Source organism: Agelaius phoeniceus, chromosome 9 (assembly GCF_051311805.1).
Source record: "Agelaius phoeniceus isolate bAgePho1 chromosome 9, bAgePho1.hap1, whole genome shotgun sequence".
NCBI lineage: Eukaryota > Metazoa > Chordata > Aves > Passeriformes > Icteridae > Agelaius > Agelaius phoeniceus.
In genome coordinates, this window is record NC_135273.1 from 21,485,091 (window position 1) to 21,505,658 (window position 20,568).

The window sequence follows — 20,568 nt, forward strand, 5'->3', positions numbered from 1 at the left end:
CAAAACCAAAAAAACTTCCCGAAATGTTGTGTGCCTGTGTAGATTGTCCAGCTGCAGCACCCAGACAAATAATGGATTGTGTCTTTTGGTTATGAATGTTTCTATCCTTGTTTCTATCCTCTTTTGAGGGGGCTGTAATTGACTTTTGTTTTTGGTGGTAGTGGTTTTGGGTTTTTTTAATTTTAGACACAAACACTATAACCTTTTTCTTCACTATCTGCTCATCTAGATATTTTTTTTCTGAGGTCACAAAATGGGTAAGTGATATAAAAGCACATATTGCTGAGTTTCCCTTCAACTCTTTAAAATTAGTAATGGAAACTTGAACCTATTCATTTTACTCTTTGTAAATGTGCATGACTTAACCAGCCCTCAGCCTTTAAACTTTAGGTAGTTGTAGTTGTTACAGTGCTGATAGGCAGCCAGAGAAGTAAAAGGGCTCTGCAGTAGTTAAGAGAACTGTGAAAATGTGAGTTTTTCTAAAATACTCTGTCATAAATCACTACTTTGAACATTAAAATGAAGTTCAGTGTCTTTTTCTTAACATCTCTCACGTAAGGCTTATTGAAAATGGCTTTCAAACTAACTTTTCAACTGTTACAGAAGCTTGTGGTGTAATTGGAGTTCTGTGGTAAGGAATGTTGGTAGTTTATATAGCTCCATTTTATTAAAATATGTAAAAAGCCTTAACGATAACTTTCAGTGCCAGACAGCCTTTCCTCAGGTGTTCTGAATAAAAAACCCCACCACTTGAGATCACCAATGACCAGAGCATCGTTCTGCATCTTGTTTGTGTAAATTGTAGCATTGCATTCCTGCCTGGTACAGCTGGAGTAGGGGGTGTCTGTGTACATTGCAAGGAGACTTAATCATGCTTTCATAAATAAAAATCCTTTCACATGAGATTATGATGCCCTGGATTTCACGAGTTACTGTCTGAATGTCCTGAATGTTTATGCTCTTCCTGTGCTGTAGAAATTCTCCAGGTTGGTTCATTTAACCTTGCACTCTTCACGTGGTTCAACTGGGCGTGGTATATTCCTAAATCTGCCTCTTGCACTCTGCAGTTGTTCAAAAGCAGGAAATTTTGAACTATTCTGGAATGGGTAGGGAAACCTTTTGCCCCCAAGCGTTGTGATGGGTTTTTACCTTTCCTTTGGCGCTGGATGAAGCGAGGCAGCAGTAAGGGTGCTTGCTGCCCTCTAATGTCCTGTTCTGGTGTTGGGCTCATTGCTGCAACAGGCCGTCAGCCGTGCACGAATACACAATTAATTCCTGGTGGCTGCTCTGCTAGGGGAAGTAGAACCGGGCAAACGAGACAGCTTATGTGCGGATGATTCAGCCCTACTTCTATCAAAGGTTTCCTTATCAAACCAGTGAGCAAAGACAGAAGCAATTCTATGCAAGGCGAGGCAGTAATAAAACTGACTCCCACCTGTAGCAGTAGTGTCTTAATGGCAGGTAGAAATGCTTCCTGGGAACCAGCTAACAGGAAGGGAAACCCAAAGAGAAAGCCGGCTGGGTTGCATAGCATAAAAAGGCTAGGCTTATTTTAACTGGTTTTATTGTGTTTGTCAGTTTCCCTTTGCAGTGGAATGTTTCTGTTCCCAATCTGGAATAGTAATAAAAGCATAGATCATATCCATTAGTGTAGTGTGCATTCATTGAAATTAGTGGTATTCTGTTTCTCATTATTCTTTCTGGGCCTGCCTTTTAGTTGTGCTTTGGGTCCTTCTTTCCACATGCTGCTGGATCAAATGGGAAGCAATAAACAAGTGCATTTTTCTGAGCATAATGTGCAGCATCTTTTACTTCAGCTGCAAGTTTGATACAAATGCTTATGTAAACAGAAGAAAACTTTTTTTTTTGCAAAGCAGTTTCTGAGAATATTAATTAAAACTTATGAAAATACTATTAGACAGAATGTGAGGTGTTACATACTGAGATTTGGTTCATATCTACCCTCATGTATCTGCTGATGCTGGGAAAAGTGCTGACAGACCTTTAAAGATGGCAAGCCTGGACTGTTTCAGCTCCAAATATTTGACCTTTACTTCAGATCTTTTTAAATGAGGATTTTCTGCTGAGCTGAATACCACGGCAGAACTTGCAGTACACTTGCTGGTTAACAGTAGCGCACATACCAGAAATGTTTTGTGGGTTTTTTGTGGGATATTCTTTGTCCTGGATCCATGGGAGAAGATCCTAATGCTGAAGCAATGATGCTGTTTAAGGGTTTGGCATTCTTAACACTCACTTTTTTTTGTTTACTTTGCCTGCGTTCCTATGAGCATTAAACCACTGAATGGCTATTACAGAAACGTCCCTTGTCTCTGGCTGTGCTTCACCGCTTCAGCCTGAGTTACCGAGCTCTGCCTGAGAGCCGGCACGGACGGGAGGGCTGGGGTGGGGGCCCACAAGGAACCAGGCAGCTTTGCCCTCGGATTCTTAGCGGTCTGTGCTGGCATTGTTAAAAATACGCTTTTAAATGACTCTTTAGTACGCACACGCGACTCCTTCGTTTAAGAAATGCTAAATTTCGCTGTGCTGTGGTTGGGGTTTGGCTGCGGTGTGGGGAGGGATGAGTTTGAGTTCTCCTGCACCGGCCGGGGTATTTTCCCGGCAGCTTCCGAGCGAGCTTTGTGGCCAGCTCGCTGTTCCTGGTGATCCGCTGCGGTCCGTGCCGCGGCTCTGGCGGTGGCGGACGGGGACGATGGCCCCGAGCCGCCCGGGCCGCTGCCGCCCCCTGAGTCCGCCGCGGGCTGCGGGCGCCACCTGGCGGCCGCCGGTGCCCCCTGACGCCGCCGTTGCGCCCTCAGGAGGAGCCGCTCCTGCGGGCACCGTCCCCGGCCCACCGACCGAGGGAGGCAGTGGGAAATGGTGATGGCAGCGAACCCGAGTCATCCTGAGACGAAGAAACAGAATTAGAGGAGGAAAGGCCCCGCGTACGCCGGCACTCGGAGTGCTCTATCCCTGCGGCTGAGACCCGAGCAGCGCCCGTGGGCTCTGAGGGAGCAGCCAGCGCTGTTCTCATGGCCTGTGGCAGCTGGCTCCTGGGAGCCTCCACTCCCGTCTAAACGCAATTAATTAACGCAACAAGTTGTCTTCCCGACTGCTGCTCAGCCCCTGACGTGATTGTACTTTTCTAGAAGAAATCCTCAAATGGCTTAAGATACCTTGATTTGCAAAGAGATGTTCTGGCCACCCTTGGCTATAAGAAACACTTGCTGGCAGGAGGACAGGGCACACCAGCTGCCAAAACCCAGCAGGCAAAGGGGAAGGATTCAAAACGTTGCTGATCGGTGATATTCTCATGTCTGGTGGCATCAGGCAGTGTGGTGGGGCTGGACCAACGCTGTGGTGGCCACAGGACATGTTAGAAGTGCAGGCTCATGGCCACAGCCCAGGGACCTCACACTGCTACTGTGTGGGTCGCTCACTAACTCTTCCCCCATCACAATTAATGGTAATTTATTAATTGCAATTTATTGTAATTGCAGTTGATTGTGTCAATCGACCCGCTGGAGCATGGGGACAGGGAAGAGAGGCCAGCAAGTCTGCTAAGGGCCTGTCCCACACGGATGTGGCCAGCAGTGTGCCCAAGTGGCCAAGAATGCCAATGGCATCCTGGCTTGTATGAGAAACTATATGATCAGAAGAATTAGGGAAGTGATTGTCCCCTTGGGCACTGGTGAGGCCACACCTTGAGCGCTGCGTCTGGTTCTGGGCCCCTCAGCTCAGGAAGAACAGTGAGGTGCTGGAGCACGTCCAGAGAAGGGCAGCAGAGCTGGTGAAAGGTCTACAGGGTAAGTCCTATGAGGAGCAGCTGAGGGAGCTGGGGTTGTTTAGCCTGGAGAAAAGGAGGCTCAGAGGTGACCGTATCACTATCTACAACTACTTGAAAGGAGGGTGTAGCCAGGCTGGGGTCAGCCTCTTCTCCCAGGCAGCTGGTGACAGGATGAGAGAGCATAGCCTCAAGCTGCACTATGGGAAGTTTAGCTTAGACATTAGGGGGAATTTCTTCAAAGAAAAGGTGATTAAATATTGAAATGGACTGCCCAGGGGGGGTCTGTCCTACCTAGGAGGTGTTTAAGAAAAGACTGGACATGGCACTCGGTGCCATGGTCTTGTTGACACAGGGGTGTTTGGTCACAGGTTGGACTCAATGATCTCAGATGTCTTTTCCAACCTAATTGCTTTGGTGATTCTGTGATGCTGTGGTGAAACAGCAGTCTTTGAGCTGCTGGTGCCATGGGGTGGAAGTGGTTAGCACTGCTGTGAGGAGTGACAGTGCCGCCATCCTCTTCACAAAGAGGGGCCATTAGAAAGCTGCTGTGCAAGATATTTCAGATGAGGATGGGGAGCAGACACATCTTTTGTTTGGGCTGTTATGTTCATGAACATACAAAATTTGTCTTTCCTGGATAAAACCAGAAGACTAGTGCATCCATGATGCTGCCCCAGGCTTCCCATGGCCTCTTCCTGGCTGTTGCCTCACCTTGCTCTCTTTGGGGACCCTTGTTAGTCTTTGGGGCTTTGTTTCCCTTCCAAGCACATCACGAAAACACCTCTTTGCCAGTTGTGTTGAACCACTCAGCTCCTGGGGAGTCAGAGAAATGGGCGTATTGCCAGCTGCCCTGGGGCTGAGCTTGGCCCCAGGCCAAATTGACAGGTGTTTTCATTTCTCTAATTGTCAGCATGTGCTCTGGGGAGTAGGGTAGGGAGGTTTTTTTGCTTTCTCTTGGTGGTGGGGTGCACTGTGTGTCTCTTAGCCCTGACAGAATCCTGCCCATTGTGATGGAGTATGTAGCAGCTCTTACTGTCATTCATACCTGAGATGTTCATTTGTTGGGCTGAACAGAACCAGCTTTGACAGACATTCCCTGGGTGTGGCAAGCCTTCTATGCTGCCAGCTACAGAATTTGCCCTGAGTGAGACAGCACTAGGTAAGTGTGTGTGTGTGTCTGTGTTTCAAGAATCAATGTTTTATGAAATGTTTTAAGAGAACTGCAATTCACAAATAGTCTTCATGTGCTAATTTACTGTGGATGTGGGCTAATATTGCAGTCTTAGAAGGCTGATCTTCTTCCACTGTGTTTGAGAAAATATTTTACTTTTGCATTAGTCTTTTGAAGTACCTTAGGAAATCTGCTGCAGCATTCAGTCCTGGTGCAAGACTGGTAGGCTCTTGGGTGAGTTTTAATGCTTTGTAGCCAGGTCCTCTCTGCATTTAGAGTATGTGAGCTTGTGTTGAAATTGTTTGCAGTTAACTTAAATAGCTTGAAGTTCCCCTGGTTTAGTTTTATCATGCCCAAGATAAGGTGAGTTCATTGGGGAACACTGATGTAGCAGTTTTGATAGCCTCTTTGCCAAAACAGCACAACCTAACTAAAACACCTTCTCTTTCTCAAAACAATCTGGCTCGGAGTCCCATTTCCTAACCTTTCCTTTTCTGTGTGGGCAGCTGTAGCAGAGGTGTACATGGAGTCCCAGCACAGTCATTAGTAGCAGCCTCTCCTGGGCACACCTCCTCCTAACTCACAGCACACCCCAGTGCCAGAGGAGTGCATGGGAGGTGCTTGTCCTTGGCCCCTCTCTGGTTTGGCAAAGCATGAGCCACTGGTGAGCAGAGAGAGCAGGGCTCTAGAAAGCATGAGCCTACTGCCCTACAAACCTGTTGTGTTAAGCTGATTGTGCCTCTTGTTGATGAAATGAGATTGCCCTCATGTTTCTGTCTGGGATTTCCTGAATTAAAGACATGGAGTGTCACATGTGCCTGGCCTGGTGGGTCTGGGGCACACGGTGGCCACACTGCAGAGGGAGGCTGTGCTGTCCTTGGGTGGGAATGGGTACAGGCCTGCCTGGCCCATGGGCTGAGCTGCCTGCACAGCAGCTGGTGGTACCTGAGGGCAGGGTTACAGGCACAAAGAGCTCGGCCTGCATAGCATCCAGGGGGAGAACAGCTGAGGAGGAGAAAAGTATTAAAAATGTGAACTTTCCAGAAGAAGAAAGGCTCTAAGTTTAATACTTTACAGGATAACTGGGGAAAACCTGCTGTTACTTCTCCTCAGTTTTTCTTTCCTTTGACTTACAGCCTTTAATTCCCCGGAGAAAAAGTACAAGGAGTTAGCTGAAATGATTGTGTTCCTGTATCTGTCATATTCTAATGTAATTTTATGAAGTAAGATAAACCCAAAGCAGAAAATTAAGATACTTAAACACAGAAAAGGCAGTTGAAACTTGTGCTGGTGATTCCCTGATTTTGTCTACTTCTTTTGCTAGAGAATTGTGACCACAGCACAAAGCTGCTTGGCCCTTCTGAGATCTAGGAATCCTCCGCTGGCACAGACTGCCAAAAGCCAGCTATTTTCCTGTCTCAGTTTATTAGCCTGAAGGCAAAAAAAGTAATATGAAACCCAATAAGGTCAGGAAGGGCTGCATCAAAGGTTGAATGCAGAAATGTTTGATCATAAAATTAAAATCTGTATTATAATGCTTACATGTAGTAGGGTCTGTCAAAATTGATTGCTTGTGCAAGTTTGATGAGTCTTTTGCAACATAGTCCGTGCTTAGCTTTGCAGCCTTAATCATGTAGCTTTAGTGTAGTTTATGTAGAGATGGCCATAAATGGCTCCTCAGGTCATCAGGCAGACAGATCCTATCTGCACATCTAAAGTATTCATTAAGAGTTTACCATAGTCTCTGTCTGGAAGTTTAAATATACACTTGAACTTCAGCTTAAGCTAAAGGGTGACTCAATCTATGGTGAGCGACAACACTGAAAATCAAGAAAGGAAACCTTTGTAGCAGCCATCACAGTAACTAAAGCTCCATGAGAGAGGGGCATGAGATGTGCTTGATGGTACCTGAGACACCTTCTGTAATGACAGAAGGAATTTAAATGGTGGGTCTGTGGGTGTTGATTAAATGTGTCTGTCTGTGCTTTTGCCTCCTTTGAGTTAGTCTTCAGTGGTATCTTGGATCAGAACTGTGAGGATGGTCTGAGCCATGCAGCAGTCCTGGACAGGGCCAAGGGAGCTCAGCTTTGGTGCTGTGGCACAGGTATTCTGCAGGACACCTTATGGGGTCTTGATAGTCCTCCTGACCTGAGGAGAGGGACTACTGCCTGTTGGTAGGAATAGCTCCCAAGAAATGACTGTGCCTAAAATCCACAATAGCTGGGGGAAGACCCAGAGGTGGTGATATAGCAGCTGGCTCTAAACATCTGTGGAGAAACTCCAGATTTTTGTACAGGAATAATTTTGTCAGGACTTTGAACTAGTGTGTTTTGTTTTGTAATTGTACTTTGATAGTGAATTAATGCTTCTCTTCACCGGGGATGGTTTGAGGCTCACTGGAACATAATCTAGCAGCATAATCTGCTGCTTAAAGAAAACCATGGAGGGCTCTGCTTTTGCTTTCAGGTTGTGTTAATCTCTTTGATATAATGCATGATGGCACAGTAGTTGCACAGTTAACTGTGGCTTTCTGCTTTGCAATGACCCCACTAATTACATGATATAGAAAAGATGGATTAAGTGTCTTGGGAGAGCATTTTACACAGCTGACATTTAGATGGCGGGAGGATGTTGAAGGTGACCCTGGAAATGACATGCCAAAACTCTGCTGATGTGCCCAGGAAGCTGAGGATACATTGGTAGCTGGGTGGAAGCTGGTGAAGGCACCTGAGGGACCCTTTTTCACCTCTGTTTGTGGAGCTGAACAGTGCCAGAGGTGGAGACAGATATGTGTCCCTCCACAGAGAGCAGCAGAGAGATCTCACTGCCCACTCCCTCCCTGAGCCCCTGTAGTCTTTACAGCTCTTCTCGAATCCAAAGGTGTCCATTGTTGTCTGACAAAGCTTTCCAGTTCTGCTCATTGCAGCTGTTTCTGCTCCTCGGCTTTCCAGGTTTTGATTTGTAGCAGATATTTGCAGCACTGACTTCTGGCAGGCAGATGGAAAAATACAGACCTTATGGAGTAAACATTGAGAGCTGTGAGCTACAGCCTGTGTGAATTTCACTGTTGCAAGAAAAAGGGTCAGACATGGAATGCAGGGTAAAAATAATGCTCAGAATCAGCATTTTTGAGCTAAGTATTGTAGGTGTTTTGGGTCTTTTCTGGTTGGTTGGTTGCTTTCTTTTGGTTGGTTGGTTTTGGATTTTTTTGCTGTTCCAAGGAGTTACATGCTTTGGTTACCTTTAAAAGTAAACTCCTAATGTTTGCTTCCTAAAACCCCACACAGCAAAAGATACAAGGTGACATCATGGACAAGCATAAGGTTCCTTAAAAATAAGCCTAGATTTTACCTGCAGCTGTTATTTCTATTTGAATTTGCAGGCATCCATTTCCCTTATTGTGAAGGTTTCTTTGCACCTGTTTTAAAATGCTAAAATGCATTTGTCTCTTTTAGATTTGGTTCTTTTTTTTTTTTTTTTTTTTGGTGGCTTGTTTGCTTTTCTTTTCATGCTGGAAGAATCCCCCTTTTCTGTTGCTGGGTGTTTGGCTGTTGTACTACAGGACAGTGACATCTGGGCCATAACCCGATGGACTTCTCTGGCCATGCCACATGATATGACAGCCTGGGTATCCTGTGAACCAGTCCTCTCTGAGAGTGGATTTCTTCTGTTGATGTTTTGTATTTGTGGATTTGATTAAAATTCTTGGTGTTGTGAAGGTACAGTACGGCTTTTCTTGGGTAATGAATGCTGCGGTGTTGTGTGGGTGTGCAGTATTTAGGTATTGCATTTACTTGTGACAGCAGCAATAACACTTTCTCATTAACTATCTTCTGAAATCTAATTTCATGATGTCAAAAAGTTACTACTTTCATCTCACCAACATAACCCAAGTCCCTACCCCAGCATAACTCAAAAGGTTGCTGGAAAAATGCACAGTCTCTTGGTTTTTTAGTAGGTGAACAGGAATAAAATTATGAGCCTTTAAACTAAATAATAATTTTTTCCTTGTAGCCTGAGATCTGTTCAATCAATAATCTTTCTGCTAACTCCGGGGAGAATTTTAGTTGCCTCCATAAAATGTTTTAATTATTTAAAATCATAAAATATAAGTAGGCACAATTTGCTTGGAACTCATTAGGGAAATATATGAATAAGAAGAAAAGATAATGTTTGCTTCTGCATTAATTTAAAGCAGTCTCTAAAATATGAAATCTAATCCTGGAAAGCAGTGACTTATCATCGATGTTTATTTTTCTTATAATCAGAGTAAATATTAAAGCAGCTAGTTATGTGCTTATCCCTACAGTATTGCACTAAGCCAAAAAGGAAGATAAATAACTTGTCTGAAATCTCCCATTCATTTCCCTCTTTTGCAGGTTTTATGTTTGTTCATTTCCTTTTTCAAAACATTGCTTCAGAAATTATTATAAAACAGGTGACTTAGAAACCATGAGTAGCTGCAAATGCATGAGGCCAATTTTGTGTGATTAGAATTATGCAGAGGTAATGCTTTATATTTGTGCAGAGCCTTTTCATCTAGTGCAGATCACTGGCACAATATGCAGCAGCAGAGAAATGCCACAGCCCTGGGAAAAGGCTTAGCAGACCAGAGAGCAGAGCAAGTGATGAGTTAGGAAACAAAAGAATTTTTTTAAGCTTCTCTGAAGAAACTTCAGTGCTCACTGTGGCAGGAAATACTCATTTGCAGCTCTTAGGTGTGCACAGAGAGAAAAATCAGCTTTGTCATTCTCTTGCTCAGTACTTGTTTGGGATGTCATCAACAATCCCTTCCCAAAAGATGCTTCTTGTTGTATTTGTGATTCCCACATTTTCATTCTGGGAAGGCCATGATAGTGCTACCTCTCCCATTAAAAGGGAATGAGCACTAAAATCAAATGTGCTGCAAACCACGCAGAAATGGGCCCAGATTGTTTGTGTGTGGGGTGCTTTAGGTTATTCTACTGTGTTGGTCTGGCTGTTCTGTGGAAGAAGGGATGGAGCCACTCAGCACGGTCACCTTCTTCAGTGGAGGAGACATCTGCACTTTCAGTAGATGGGATGGATAAAACCAAGCTGTATTAACCTCAGCTAGTAGGGTATTGTGGTTAACCCCAGATAGCAACTAAGCCCCACACAGCTGCTGATTAAAAACACTTGAGTTTGTTAAAAGAAGGACTGACAGTGCTGTCAAAGGTTCAGTAAATGCCTGAAAGTTATGTTACACTCAGTAGCCCTGTTTTTCTTTAGGCCATTGCTTTCTTCAGTAACATGAGAGACTGAGGATGCTCCCTGCATCATCCCCCAGTGTCCCAGCAGGATTAAAAGCTGCAGCATTGAAAAGGCAGAACCAAGCCTTGAGCCCTGTGTCTACCCTTGGACAATGAGCTGGTTTTTTTGGGGTAGCCTTCTCTCTAGATTTCTGAGCATTTAGTCTCAGTCCTGCTCATTTAATTAGCTAGTAGAGATGCAAAGCCTACTCTTCAAGTCTTCAGTTCCCTTCCCTGTAAATATCATACCATACCATGTTGAATGTGTACCTTTGGAGCAGGGACTCAGATACCTAACCAGCAGCTAGGAATACATGCTTTAATTCTCATGGTGGCTTCTGGGAGTTACCACACTAGGGGGAATTCTTTTTTTCATTGTTGTTGTCATTCTTTTCTGTTAATGACCCATCCTTCAGCCCCATTTGCTTCTGAGCAAGTTCCAGCTGTACATTTGTCACCTGTGTTGGCTGGGATCCTCTCTTGCAAGCAGAAGAGATGCTGGTATAGCAGGAACAGCTGGGCTGGGAGGGTTTGGGCAGCAGCTGTGCCCCTGGGTCAGCTCTTCTCCTGGGGCAGAAAATCCTGAGCCTCTATGGTGGGAGCAGTAGCTCAGGCAGGTGTATTGCCTGAGAGGTGTGAGCAGACCACCAGACCCACGAGTTCCATACCTGGTGTCTCCATTAGAGAGAGACAAAGACTTGGCATTGCATTATTGGGTGGCCCATTCTCATCAGCTAATGGAAGTCTAAATTCTCATTGCCCCACAAATTCCCCATAGCCGATTCAGCACTCGAATTAAACCATGATTATATTTTATCAACAGTCATTTCATAGTAAGGGTGAAGGATCAAATGCAGTTAGCAGTGATGAATTCCAGATGTGCAGGACAGAAGCCTGAAGAGAAGGCCAGTTTCTGAGTAACTACAAGACAGAGTAATGTATTCTAAATATTTGATTCAATTAAGCTTCCTTCTGCTCTTTGTTTCCACTTACAGATGGCTCATCAATCTATAGTTTAGGGACACATTGCTATTCTTTCTAATGGTAATTAGGTGATCAGGATGGAGACAGGTTTGATGAAATACTCACATTATGATCTGCATATTTAAAATGGAACAGAGCCCAAAGCAGAGGCAAAATGATAGTTGGCTGCTGCACATGGCTTTAGCCTCAGGCACTACCTAGGTCTTCCTCTAGCATAGGTAATGGGGACTTTGCTGGTTCCCACCACAGAAAGAATAGTTATTTTTTAATTATTCAACTATGAGTGCTTGTATCTGGTTTTGAATGTTGCTAAACTCTAGTTTCTTGCAAAAATACTCATGATGCTTGCCCATTTTTGGCTCAGCTTCACTGGGAGGATTCTTGCAACCTGGAAAATAGTAGTAAAAGAAATGCGGAGTCTGTGATTGATCTTCCAATGGCTTCTCCATGTTTGGGAAAGGCCACCATGGTACTTTTAGGGCAGGGTATGTATTCTTAACAGCTTCTAGCTTACACATGTTTGTCAGCCGCTAGCCTCTGAAAGCAGGAAAATTTGAGAAGATACCTTTGCTGTTAAAGTGTCCCATTTTGTGTTTTTAACCCTTAGGATTCTTTTGGTATCTACTGACAAAGTAAAACTGTAAAGTAGCACATGGCTAGAAGCTCTGCATGCAAATGTGTAATGATCCTGTACCTTCCTTCAGCCACTCCATCTGAGAACTGTTATAGCCACTAAGAATTTAATAAGGTATCATTTCCTTTATGCAGAGAAGAAATTTGAGGAGTGCAGAGGTTTGAAGCTCTGAGGGTAAATCTGTACTCAGAAAAATAAATTGGGCAAACTTCATACCCTATTTAAATTCTCTTTTAAGGGCAACACGCATCTTGTCCTGGCCTTCTCCCAGACATGGATTTTGCAGTCAGTCCTCAATTAAGCAGATCCTGATATGCTTTGCTGAATCAGGGTTTTAAGTGGACGTGACAGAAAAATAATTGAGATCTCTTCAGTCATAACCCTACTCTGAAGCCATCAGGCAATGCTTCCTTCCTTCATTGCTCTCCACTGCAGTATGCTAAGGCAAGTGTCTGAGACAGGCAATAGCCATGCTCTCAACTTCTGTGCCTTACCAGAACCCAAGCCACTCAGCTGAAATTTCAAAAATATGAGCCAAGTAGACAGTCTTAAACATTCTGAGACAAGAAATCTTTGTCCCCCAGTGTCTCAAGTCATTCAAGTGTACTGTTTAAGCAAATGGATGAAGTATTCTCTTAGTTCTGATACAGCTTCCCTTTAGGATGTCAACAAAACTGAACATCTCTTTCCTCTATACATATGATACCCAGTGTTATCAGTCCCCCAAAACAGTTACCAGTGAAGCTTTTGCCCGCAGAATCCTACTTTCAGTTCCTTATTTAATCAATTTTTATCTGTACTAAAGAATTGTGGGCTGAAATTTTGTTACATGCTGCCTAGGGCAGGGAATCTCTGTTTGCAATAACAGTTTGAACAGCCACTTCACAGCTGTATTGCATCCTCATGCAATCAGAATCCTTCTGTAGGCTTGCCACCAATACTCTGCTTGCATCTTTCTAGGAAACAAGCATCTAGCAAGTCGCTTCTTTGAGGGGGCAAGGGGGAGGGATACAGGAAAGAGGGAGAATTGTTTTGGTTTACTTCTTGCCCATTCGCTTTTCCTCATACTGACTTAAAAAAAATCTATCTGCACTGTTACCTAGGCTAAAGTAATCCAGTTCTTGTGCAAAAAGGTTTTAGAGAAAACAGTTACTGTATTGCGAATACTGTTTGTCTTTTGGGAAGCTTTTAGAAACAACTTTTTTTTCAGATGATGTCTTTTTGAGGCTTGTTCTATAGTATCCTTCAAAGATAAGGAATGACTTACAATATTTTTAGTCTGAGAAGGCTAGCAATCTTCTTGATGTCATTTCATTAAAAATCCATTTTTCTATTATGGCTCTAAACATTAACAAACTGCACTTCTTTTCCTTTTGATGGTACTGACTGATTATTCCACTGCTCAAGAGGCTCTTCTAGGACAGAAAATTACTTTGTTGTATTGAGGAACTTGGACAATCTACAGAGGGGGATTTTTTCAACCACTGTCTTACAAGGAAAATTTCACATAAGTTTATTTCCTTTCTTACAATTAAAGTAAGAAACCATAGTAGATCTCATAATAAATCTCTCTTCTCTACTTAGTTGCCCTTAGGATCCAGCTGCTCCTAAAGTCTACTTTCCCAGGCTAGGCTAGCCAGTGGAGATATAGGTTAAATTGAATTTTTTATACTGTCCCACCTCCATTTTTCCTGATGATTTGATTTATATTTCCCATCTCCTGGGCTTCCTCGAGTTACAACTTGAATGCTAATGTGACTCCATCTCCCACTGGGAGCATACTGATATTGACACGTGCATCTCTGAGAAGCTTCTCATTGAGGCGGTGGATACTCTGCGCTGCCGAGTCATCCTTCCTTGGTTTTAGCACCTTTCCATTCCAAAAGACCTATTGAAAAAAGAAATATTATGCACCTCCTTCATTCTAATATGGTCCTTGGACCACAAAGGAAGCTTTGGAAAAGTTCCTGTATATTTCTTAGAGATTGATATTATTCGTTGTATTTCAGACATCTAATGGTCTCTGACATGGAACTCTCAAAAGTGGGACTGAGAGTCCACAGACCTTGCTAATTGTACTTCTACTGTAGATTTGAAGCCAAAATAAATTTTATATCTTTTGTTTCTTGTAATAGTAGTTAATTGATAACTTATTAATAGTTACTGATTACAAGTGCTACTTTTGATCTTGTGTAAGTACTGTACATAGGCTACAAGACAAACAAGAATAATACAGGGCATTCTCTGTAATGAATAACAAAAAAAATTCTATGTTTTCTATTAGTGTTTTATATAGCTTACTTAAAGAGTTTATGTTGAATTTTCTTTTTGATTGTGTTATGTGTAACTGCCTGTGCATTACCATCAGAACTGCAGTACTTACATTATCAATAGCTATTATTCCCCCTTTCTTTATGAGGTGAAAGCATTTTTCATAGTACTCATTGTAGCTTTCTTTATCAGCATCAATGAAAGCAAAGTCAAAGGTTTCCGCTTCTCCATTGGCCAACAGTTCATCTAGATGAGCAACACAGTGAGTTGTTATACCCTGGTTAGTGCTGTGTAGGAGGAAGTAATCCATTTGTGTCAAAGCTCTCATTAAATGTTTTCTGCTGCCTTGACCAGGCAGCCTATTCCTTCACAGGTAATTACTAGAAAAGCTTATCCCACAGAAACCAATCTAGACATTATGTATGCCATAAAACACATAGTGACTGAGGTCTGCGTGCTTAGGAGTTTGTGGAGTGGCTCCAAACCTGAAGGATACAGCTGGGACTGCTGAAAGATACAGCAAAAACAAGTCAAGCACTTTGAAACTGGACATACTCTACACCTTCAGCTTTTTTTCAGCTGAGAACGGTTTTCTTGAGTGGATTAGAATTTTTCTCACTTTATTAACAGGTTCTAAATGCTAATCTTTGCTTGCAGATCAAGGGCCATGACACAGGTCATGAACAAACCCTGTCAGAGATATTTACAGCAAAAAACTGCTGTAAGTAGTCCCTCTCTCGGCCAAATCAAGTAGAATTCAGTTTTAAGTTCTCCTGAACAGATTTCTTGACTGACAACTCCAAATTGCCAGTTTCAGAGGAGGTGATTTCTGTCTCCTAAGGTCCTCTGACACCCCTCTAACCTGCCCTTAGCCTCTGTCAGCAGAAGATCTTTCTGTCTGAAGCAATGCCTAGACAAAGCATTGCTTTGATAGACTTCAAGGAGTGTGCATACCTGTGACAGTGTTCACAGGGGTTCTTGAATGAGGCAAGAGATGAGAATGTTGACTCCATGTTCAGAAGGCTTGATTTATTATTTTATTATATATGTATATTACATTATAACTATACTAAAAAGAAATAGAAGAAGAGGTTTCCTCAGGCTAGCTAAGAATAGGATAGAAAAGAATGATGATAAAAGCAGCTGGCTCGGACAGAGCACGAGAGCCAGCTCTGCCATGACTGGTCAGTAAATCCAAACATCCACAGGAGACCAACCATGGATCCACCTGTTGCATTCCACAGCAGCAGATAACCACTGTTTACATTTTGTTTCTGAGGCCTCAGCTTCTCAGAAGAGAAAAAATCCTAAGAAAAGCTTTTCACAAAAAGATGTCTGCGACACATACCAGCAAACTGCCTGTATTTGCCTCTTTAGGAAGGATAGATTGGAAAGTAATACAAGGTTATCAGGTGTGGATCCACCAAATACCTGTACTGGAAACCTGCTGCATCCAACAATCCTAGAAAATGTATTGCATTTTCAGAACATATATTGGTATTTCCTCTGCCCCACATTTTCTCTTTCCTTGAATGACAGAAGTCATTGCCTCTCTAATGGCCTTGCATGCTTTTGGCACATCCTAAATTTGAACTTCTCTGAACACAATTCAGCCTAAGTTATATATTGGCTTCTGAATTTTTTCTGCACCTCAGCCCTTTCAGGGAACTCTTCCTCTCTTAACAAAGGAATACTTGCTTAGAATTGACAATGCTAAGAGAAATTTGGCTTTGTTTGATTAATCTGTTTTAATCAGCTTTCCAGAAGCAGTATGTTATTTGATAAATTAAAGTGATGGACACAACAGCTGAGTGATCAGTACAGCCCAGCCACAACATAGGACAAACATTTTCTTTCTCTCTCCTAGTAGGTAGGAAAACTGTGAACTCCTAAAGATTTTTACTTTTTAATATAAGAGAAGCTGCCTCCCTCTTAGCAAAAGGGATCACATTCACAACCATATTTGGTCTTAAATTTCACCATTATTGTATCCCTCTTCTATTTCTAGGGAAGGGGAAACAGACTGATTTCAGGTTACTTACCAAGTGTTTGAATTGCTGGCTTAATCCGCAGGTCAATTTTATGCTCTACTCCTGCCTAAGATGAAAAAGAACAGTGTTGATAGTAGGCTGTTAGTAGGCTGTACTCAGGGAGTGACTGGGGTTCAGATAATTTTCCTATTATTTCTGGATTCCAAACACCACTTATTTTTCTTCCCAAACAGAACTCTATCAGCCTCCTTTAATGGTAAGAATATTTCTGTGTGAATTTACAAGTCTAAAATAACAAGATCTCTTCACATGCAAAGGCAGCTGTCCCCATCATGTACAGGAGATGCTGCTTACCTCCTTCCACAGTGGCCTTCCAATTTTGGCATAGTCCTCATTTATATCACAGGCAATAACTCGGCCATCATCTGGCAGGACAAGTGCCATACTCAAGGCATTATAACCTGTGAACACACCTAGGAAAATCATAAGAGAAATCAACACTTATTGTATTGTGGAGAAAGGGTTACAGGGCTCTCTTTAGGAATAAAATCCCCAAAGGAATCAAGGATGGCAATTTGTTAATAGACAGTAAAGATTTTTCATTTTTCCTTCCATTTTAATGTAATGGCAGGTTGAGAAGAAGTTGGTTTTTTTAGGAAACTTCAATGTTAGCTTTTCCCAAAAGGCTCATGGACAGACAAGGCAGAGTCTGGTCTTGAATGTATAACCTAGAGAGACTGGATGAGCAGCAAAATACCAGGGAATTGTAACAGCCAGGCCAAGAATGAAGATGGTGGGAACCCATACCTGGCTGCTCTGCATCAGTCTGTCTTTTAGGACATCCTGGTAATATAGGTGTGTCAAGCAAAGCGGATTTGATACAGGGCCTGTGCAGCAAAACCTTTTCTTCTAGCAAGAAAGTGATAGAGGAAGGACAAAATACACCCTGTCCTGCAACTATTGAAGACTCAAGAGATCTATTTAGCTTAGTTTTTTAGATGGTCTAACTGTGCATTAAGTAGTTCTGGCATCAGCATGGATGGCTCATTCATTCTGAGGCAAAGTGGCAGCCAAGTGCAAATCAGACCTTCCTTTTCATGCTGTAGTTTGCCCACCTGTTTGTTGACAGTTAGGCAGTACCTTCCTGTCTTTGGATATTTTATGTTAAACATGGCTATACTTGGAGAGTGATAGTCAAGAGTTTTATTTTACAACAAAGTGACACTCTTACCTATTTCAATAACTTTCTTAGCTTTAATGAGTCTGGCCAAATTTGCCATAAGCTGAGCCTCCTCACACGATACCATCATTCTGCCATGGGGATGATCAGCAGTGAGCTAGGAAAGGGAAAAAAACCAAACATATCACATAAAAAAAACCCAAATCTACCAAACCAATATCCTAAAGAAAAAAAAAAACCCAGTGAAACTCCAGGAAAAACAGACACCTCTGTCTTCTCCTTTTAGATCGCTTTGTGGATGGAGCTAGATGGAGTCATCTATGAGCCAGAAATTGGCTTGAATTTAACTATAAGTAAGGAGGTTGTTAATGTATGTCATAAGCAGTGGATATTACCATGGCTGTGGCAAATGCAGCAATATTTGTAACTAAATGAAGAATCCTAGAGGTACTTTGACTGCGAAAGTCCTTTATTTCTGTGAATTTGCACAGACAGATGCACTTCCTTTAAGTTGAGTGAATGCCTTAATGAACTGCTAGGTTTGTGTCTGCCAAAGGTCAGACCACGTAGTCCGGGCTACACAATACAAACTTGGAGAATCTGTGCCCATCCCAGGGTGGAAGGGCTCTTGGCACTGAGGAATGGGCAATGAGAGAAGCTGGGCTGTGCCATGAATGTTGAAGGGAAAGCGTATCTTCCTATTTCCTTTCTTCTGCTAGGGATCATTCTGCTCCAGCAGATAGCATTTAATTTCTTTTATACAAGAACAGCTTGTCTCACCTGAAATGACTCAAACCTGAGTCAGGGTATCTGGTCTCATCTCTGACACTGCAGCCTGATGGAAGGCATCACTTCTCTGACCTACAGGTTCCTTACATGCCAACCAAAGTGAACAGAAGTCATTTGTTCAAGTCCACATCAAGTGCAGCCCTAACACATGGCCTTGGGAGCCGAGGATAGAAAGACATGTCTGCAATGTATGCCAATACTATTAAATAGTCATGTAGGTAGCCCTGAACATAGGAGAGTCTGGGTATTACCAGTTAAAAAAATCCCTCTAGTGGGTATGCAAATGGGAGGAAGGAGGGAGATGTGACCAGGATCCCAGCAGCTGAGGACGAGGTGTGGGTGATACTGACCAGACGCAGCTTCTTGAGAATTGGATGTTCCCGCAAGGAGTGATCCAGTATGTATTGCCGGAGAGGACTATTTTTTCCAATCTTACCACTTGGGGTCCCAAAAATGAAAGAAGGGTATCTTTTACCTACCAAAAAATAAGTAATAAGAACTTCTACACTTTTCAGTTATTGCCATTTCAAATAAAGTAAACACTGAAGTATTACCAAAGGTTAAAAAGTTCTCTGCTCTAGAACAGCCATGAAAATGGAAAATGCAACATAGCATTATAGACAACCAGGTGGTCTATAATTTTTTTTCCCTTGTCCTTTTTAGCCCCTAAGATGTCCAGGCCTCCAAAGGCTGAAAGGGAAAGGCTTTAGTACTGTGCTGTTCCGTGGCCAATGTGATGGTTACAAACTGCCATAATCTTACAGGAAAAGTAACCCCATCAAAACTCAAAGGGCAAGTTCAAAGAGAGATACATGAATGAGGTGCACAATTTTCTTAGCCTGTGGTCCTACTTTTGCAGATGAATAGAGGCCACTGGGTTTTAGCTCCATCAGCTGATGTGTCTTCTCAAACCCTGTGCTCTCCTCATGATGCTGTCCTGCCCTCCAGCCAGGGGAAATGTGGTATTGGAAAATGCCTTGTTTAGCATAAAACCAGTATGCAGACAAAGTAGGTGCTGAAAGCTGAAGTTTCAGTACATGTCTGCTCAAATACAGAACTGACTGCAGCTTTCGTGCCCAATGTTTCTTTTACCAAATGGATTAACTATTTTGAAGAAATAACAACAAATTCATTTCCACATCTCCTGGTAGTTGTTTGCTAGACAGAACGCTTTTATTTCGAGGGGTTTATTTTCTGTTAATGGTTCTATTTTTAGACTATCATGCCGAGATGTAAATTATTTCAACAACTTGCCTTAAATCAAAGATTAAGTGCCCGCGTTACAAACTCAACAGCAGTCTCCTTCCCCTCCCGGATCGTGGGCTCGTTCTTCCGGTGCCCCCGGGGGATGAAAGCGAAACTGCTACCAGAACAATGCTGTGCGCAAGGACCACACCCCGGCCTTTCCGGGCTGGCCGGACAAATGCAGGCAGGGTACCGGGCGGGGAGCTTGTTCTCGCTTTCGCTGGACTTTGTCCCCGGCCCCACACTGCGGTAGCTGGATTACAGGGAGCGGCTTGGGCTCTCAGTACATCACTGTATTTACTGCAGCAGCTCAGCAAAATAAATCTCTGCCCGCTCGGCAGCCCCAAGGGGTCCGCTCCCTGCCCGCACCCGGGACTCCTGCCCGCCCTGGGAGGGACCTGCGGGGCGCTGCGGTTCCCGTCCCGTCCCCGGTGCGGACACGAGGAAGGCGCAGCCTTCACGTCTCGTGTATGTGGCTTGGGGGCGCCGCTTACCTGCAAGCACACCCGTGGCAAAGGCGACCCCCAGCATCGCCGTCCCCACGGCCACTTCCTTGGGCACGCTGAGAAGCGGCATTTTGGAGCCGGCAGCGAGGGGAGCGGCGCCGCCGGGTTACGCGCAGGGCGGTGCGGAGCGCTCCGCCTGCCCGGGAGGGCGGGGCCGCGCTGCCCGTGGGCGGCTTCGGCTCGTCTTGGTGGCTCTTGGGTCCCCGCTTCCCGGATCCTGGGCTGGCTGGGCTGGCGGGAGGGTGGGTCATCCGCGGGAGGTGTGCGCCTTCCTCTCGGTGACATACTCGGTTGTGGTGCGTAGAGTGACAAAGACAGCACCGGGGATTTGTGCCACCACCTCCTCAGAGGCTGGTTGTGGTACAGCTTCACTGCAGTCTTCGTTTTAAAACACACCCAAGTGTACTCGTAATGGGCTCTCATGGAGCTTTTCACAGAAATATGCTCGTAAGAGGCTTGGTACTCCAACTAGACCGGGAGGTGAGCTCTCTCCTTCCCCTAGAACACAGGTTTCTTTGCAGCTGAGGTGTGAGCAATTACTCGTCAAAAAGCATGTAAGATTTTGGAATTTTAGTCTTGTGACCTGTGAGTCTGCAGGTGAAAGGAGTCAAGGAGGACTCTCCAAGAGAGGGGGAATGGGGCCTCGTTTCCTCCACTGCTGTTTCAGCCCCCTTGTGCAGTACCTTCCAGGTGAGGTGGAGCAGTGCCCTTGCCACTGCCTAACAGCCTTGTTGAGGGAT

At 43.8% G+C, this 20,568-nt stretch overlaps 1 protein-coding gene across 2 annotated transcripts; it reads right to left on the bottom strand.

Annotated features, from left to right (window-relative positions):
• Positions 1-13,343: 13,343 nt before the first annotated feature.
• COMTD1 (catechol-O-methyltransferase domain containing 1) lies at positions 13,344-20,119 on the bottom strand. 2 transcript variants are annotated; one of them, XM_054637435.2, is made up of 7 exons: positions 19,817-19,989; positions 18,428-18,552; positions 17,340-17,445; positions 16,463-16,581; positions 16,160-16,214; positions 14,230-14,363; positions 13,344-13,734 (listed from the first exon to the last, which is right to left on the bottom strand). In XM_054637435.2, exons 1-7 carry the CDS (start codon positions 19,896-19,898, stop codon positions 13,582-13,584), a joined length of 774 nt encoding a protein of 257 aa, XP_054493410.2. In that variant the 5' UTR covers positions 19,899-19,989; the 3' UTR covers positions 13,344-13,581. The 2 variants fall into 2 exon arrangements, with proteins under 2 accessions (XP_054493410.2, XP_077039354.1); XM_077183239.1 differs by lacking the exon at positions 18,428-18,552 and having other exon boundaries at positions 19,817-20,119.
• Positions 20,120-20,568: the final 449 nt, after the last annotated feature.

Excerpts from the sequence above, each read along its gene's own strand:
- COMTD1 (XM_077183239.1), bottom strand. The coding sequence starts at position 20,113 with ATGTCACCGAGAGGAAGGCGCACACCTCCCGCGGATGACCCACCCTCC. Across the intron at positions 16,582-17,339 it reads TAAGAAAGTTATTGAAATAG|GTGTGTTCACAGGTTATAAT; the intron begins GTAAGAGTGTCA and ends TGATTTTCCTAG. Across the intron at positions 14,364-16,159 it reads GCCAGCAATTCAAACACTTG|ATGAACTGTTGGCCAATGGA; the intron begins GTAAGTAACCTG and ends TTGCTCATCTAG.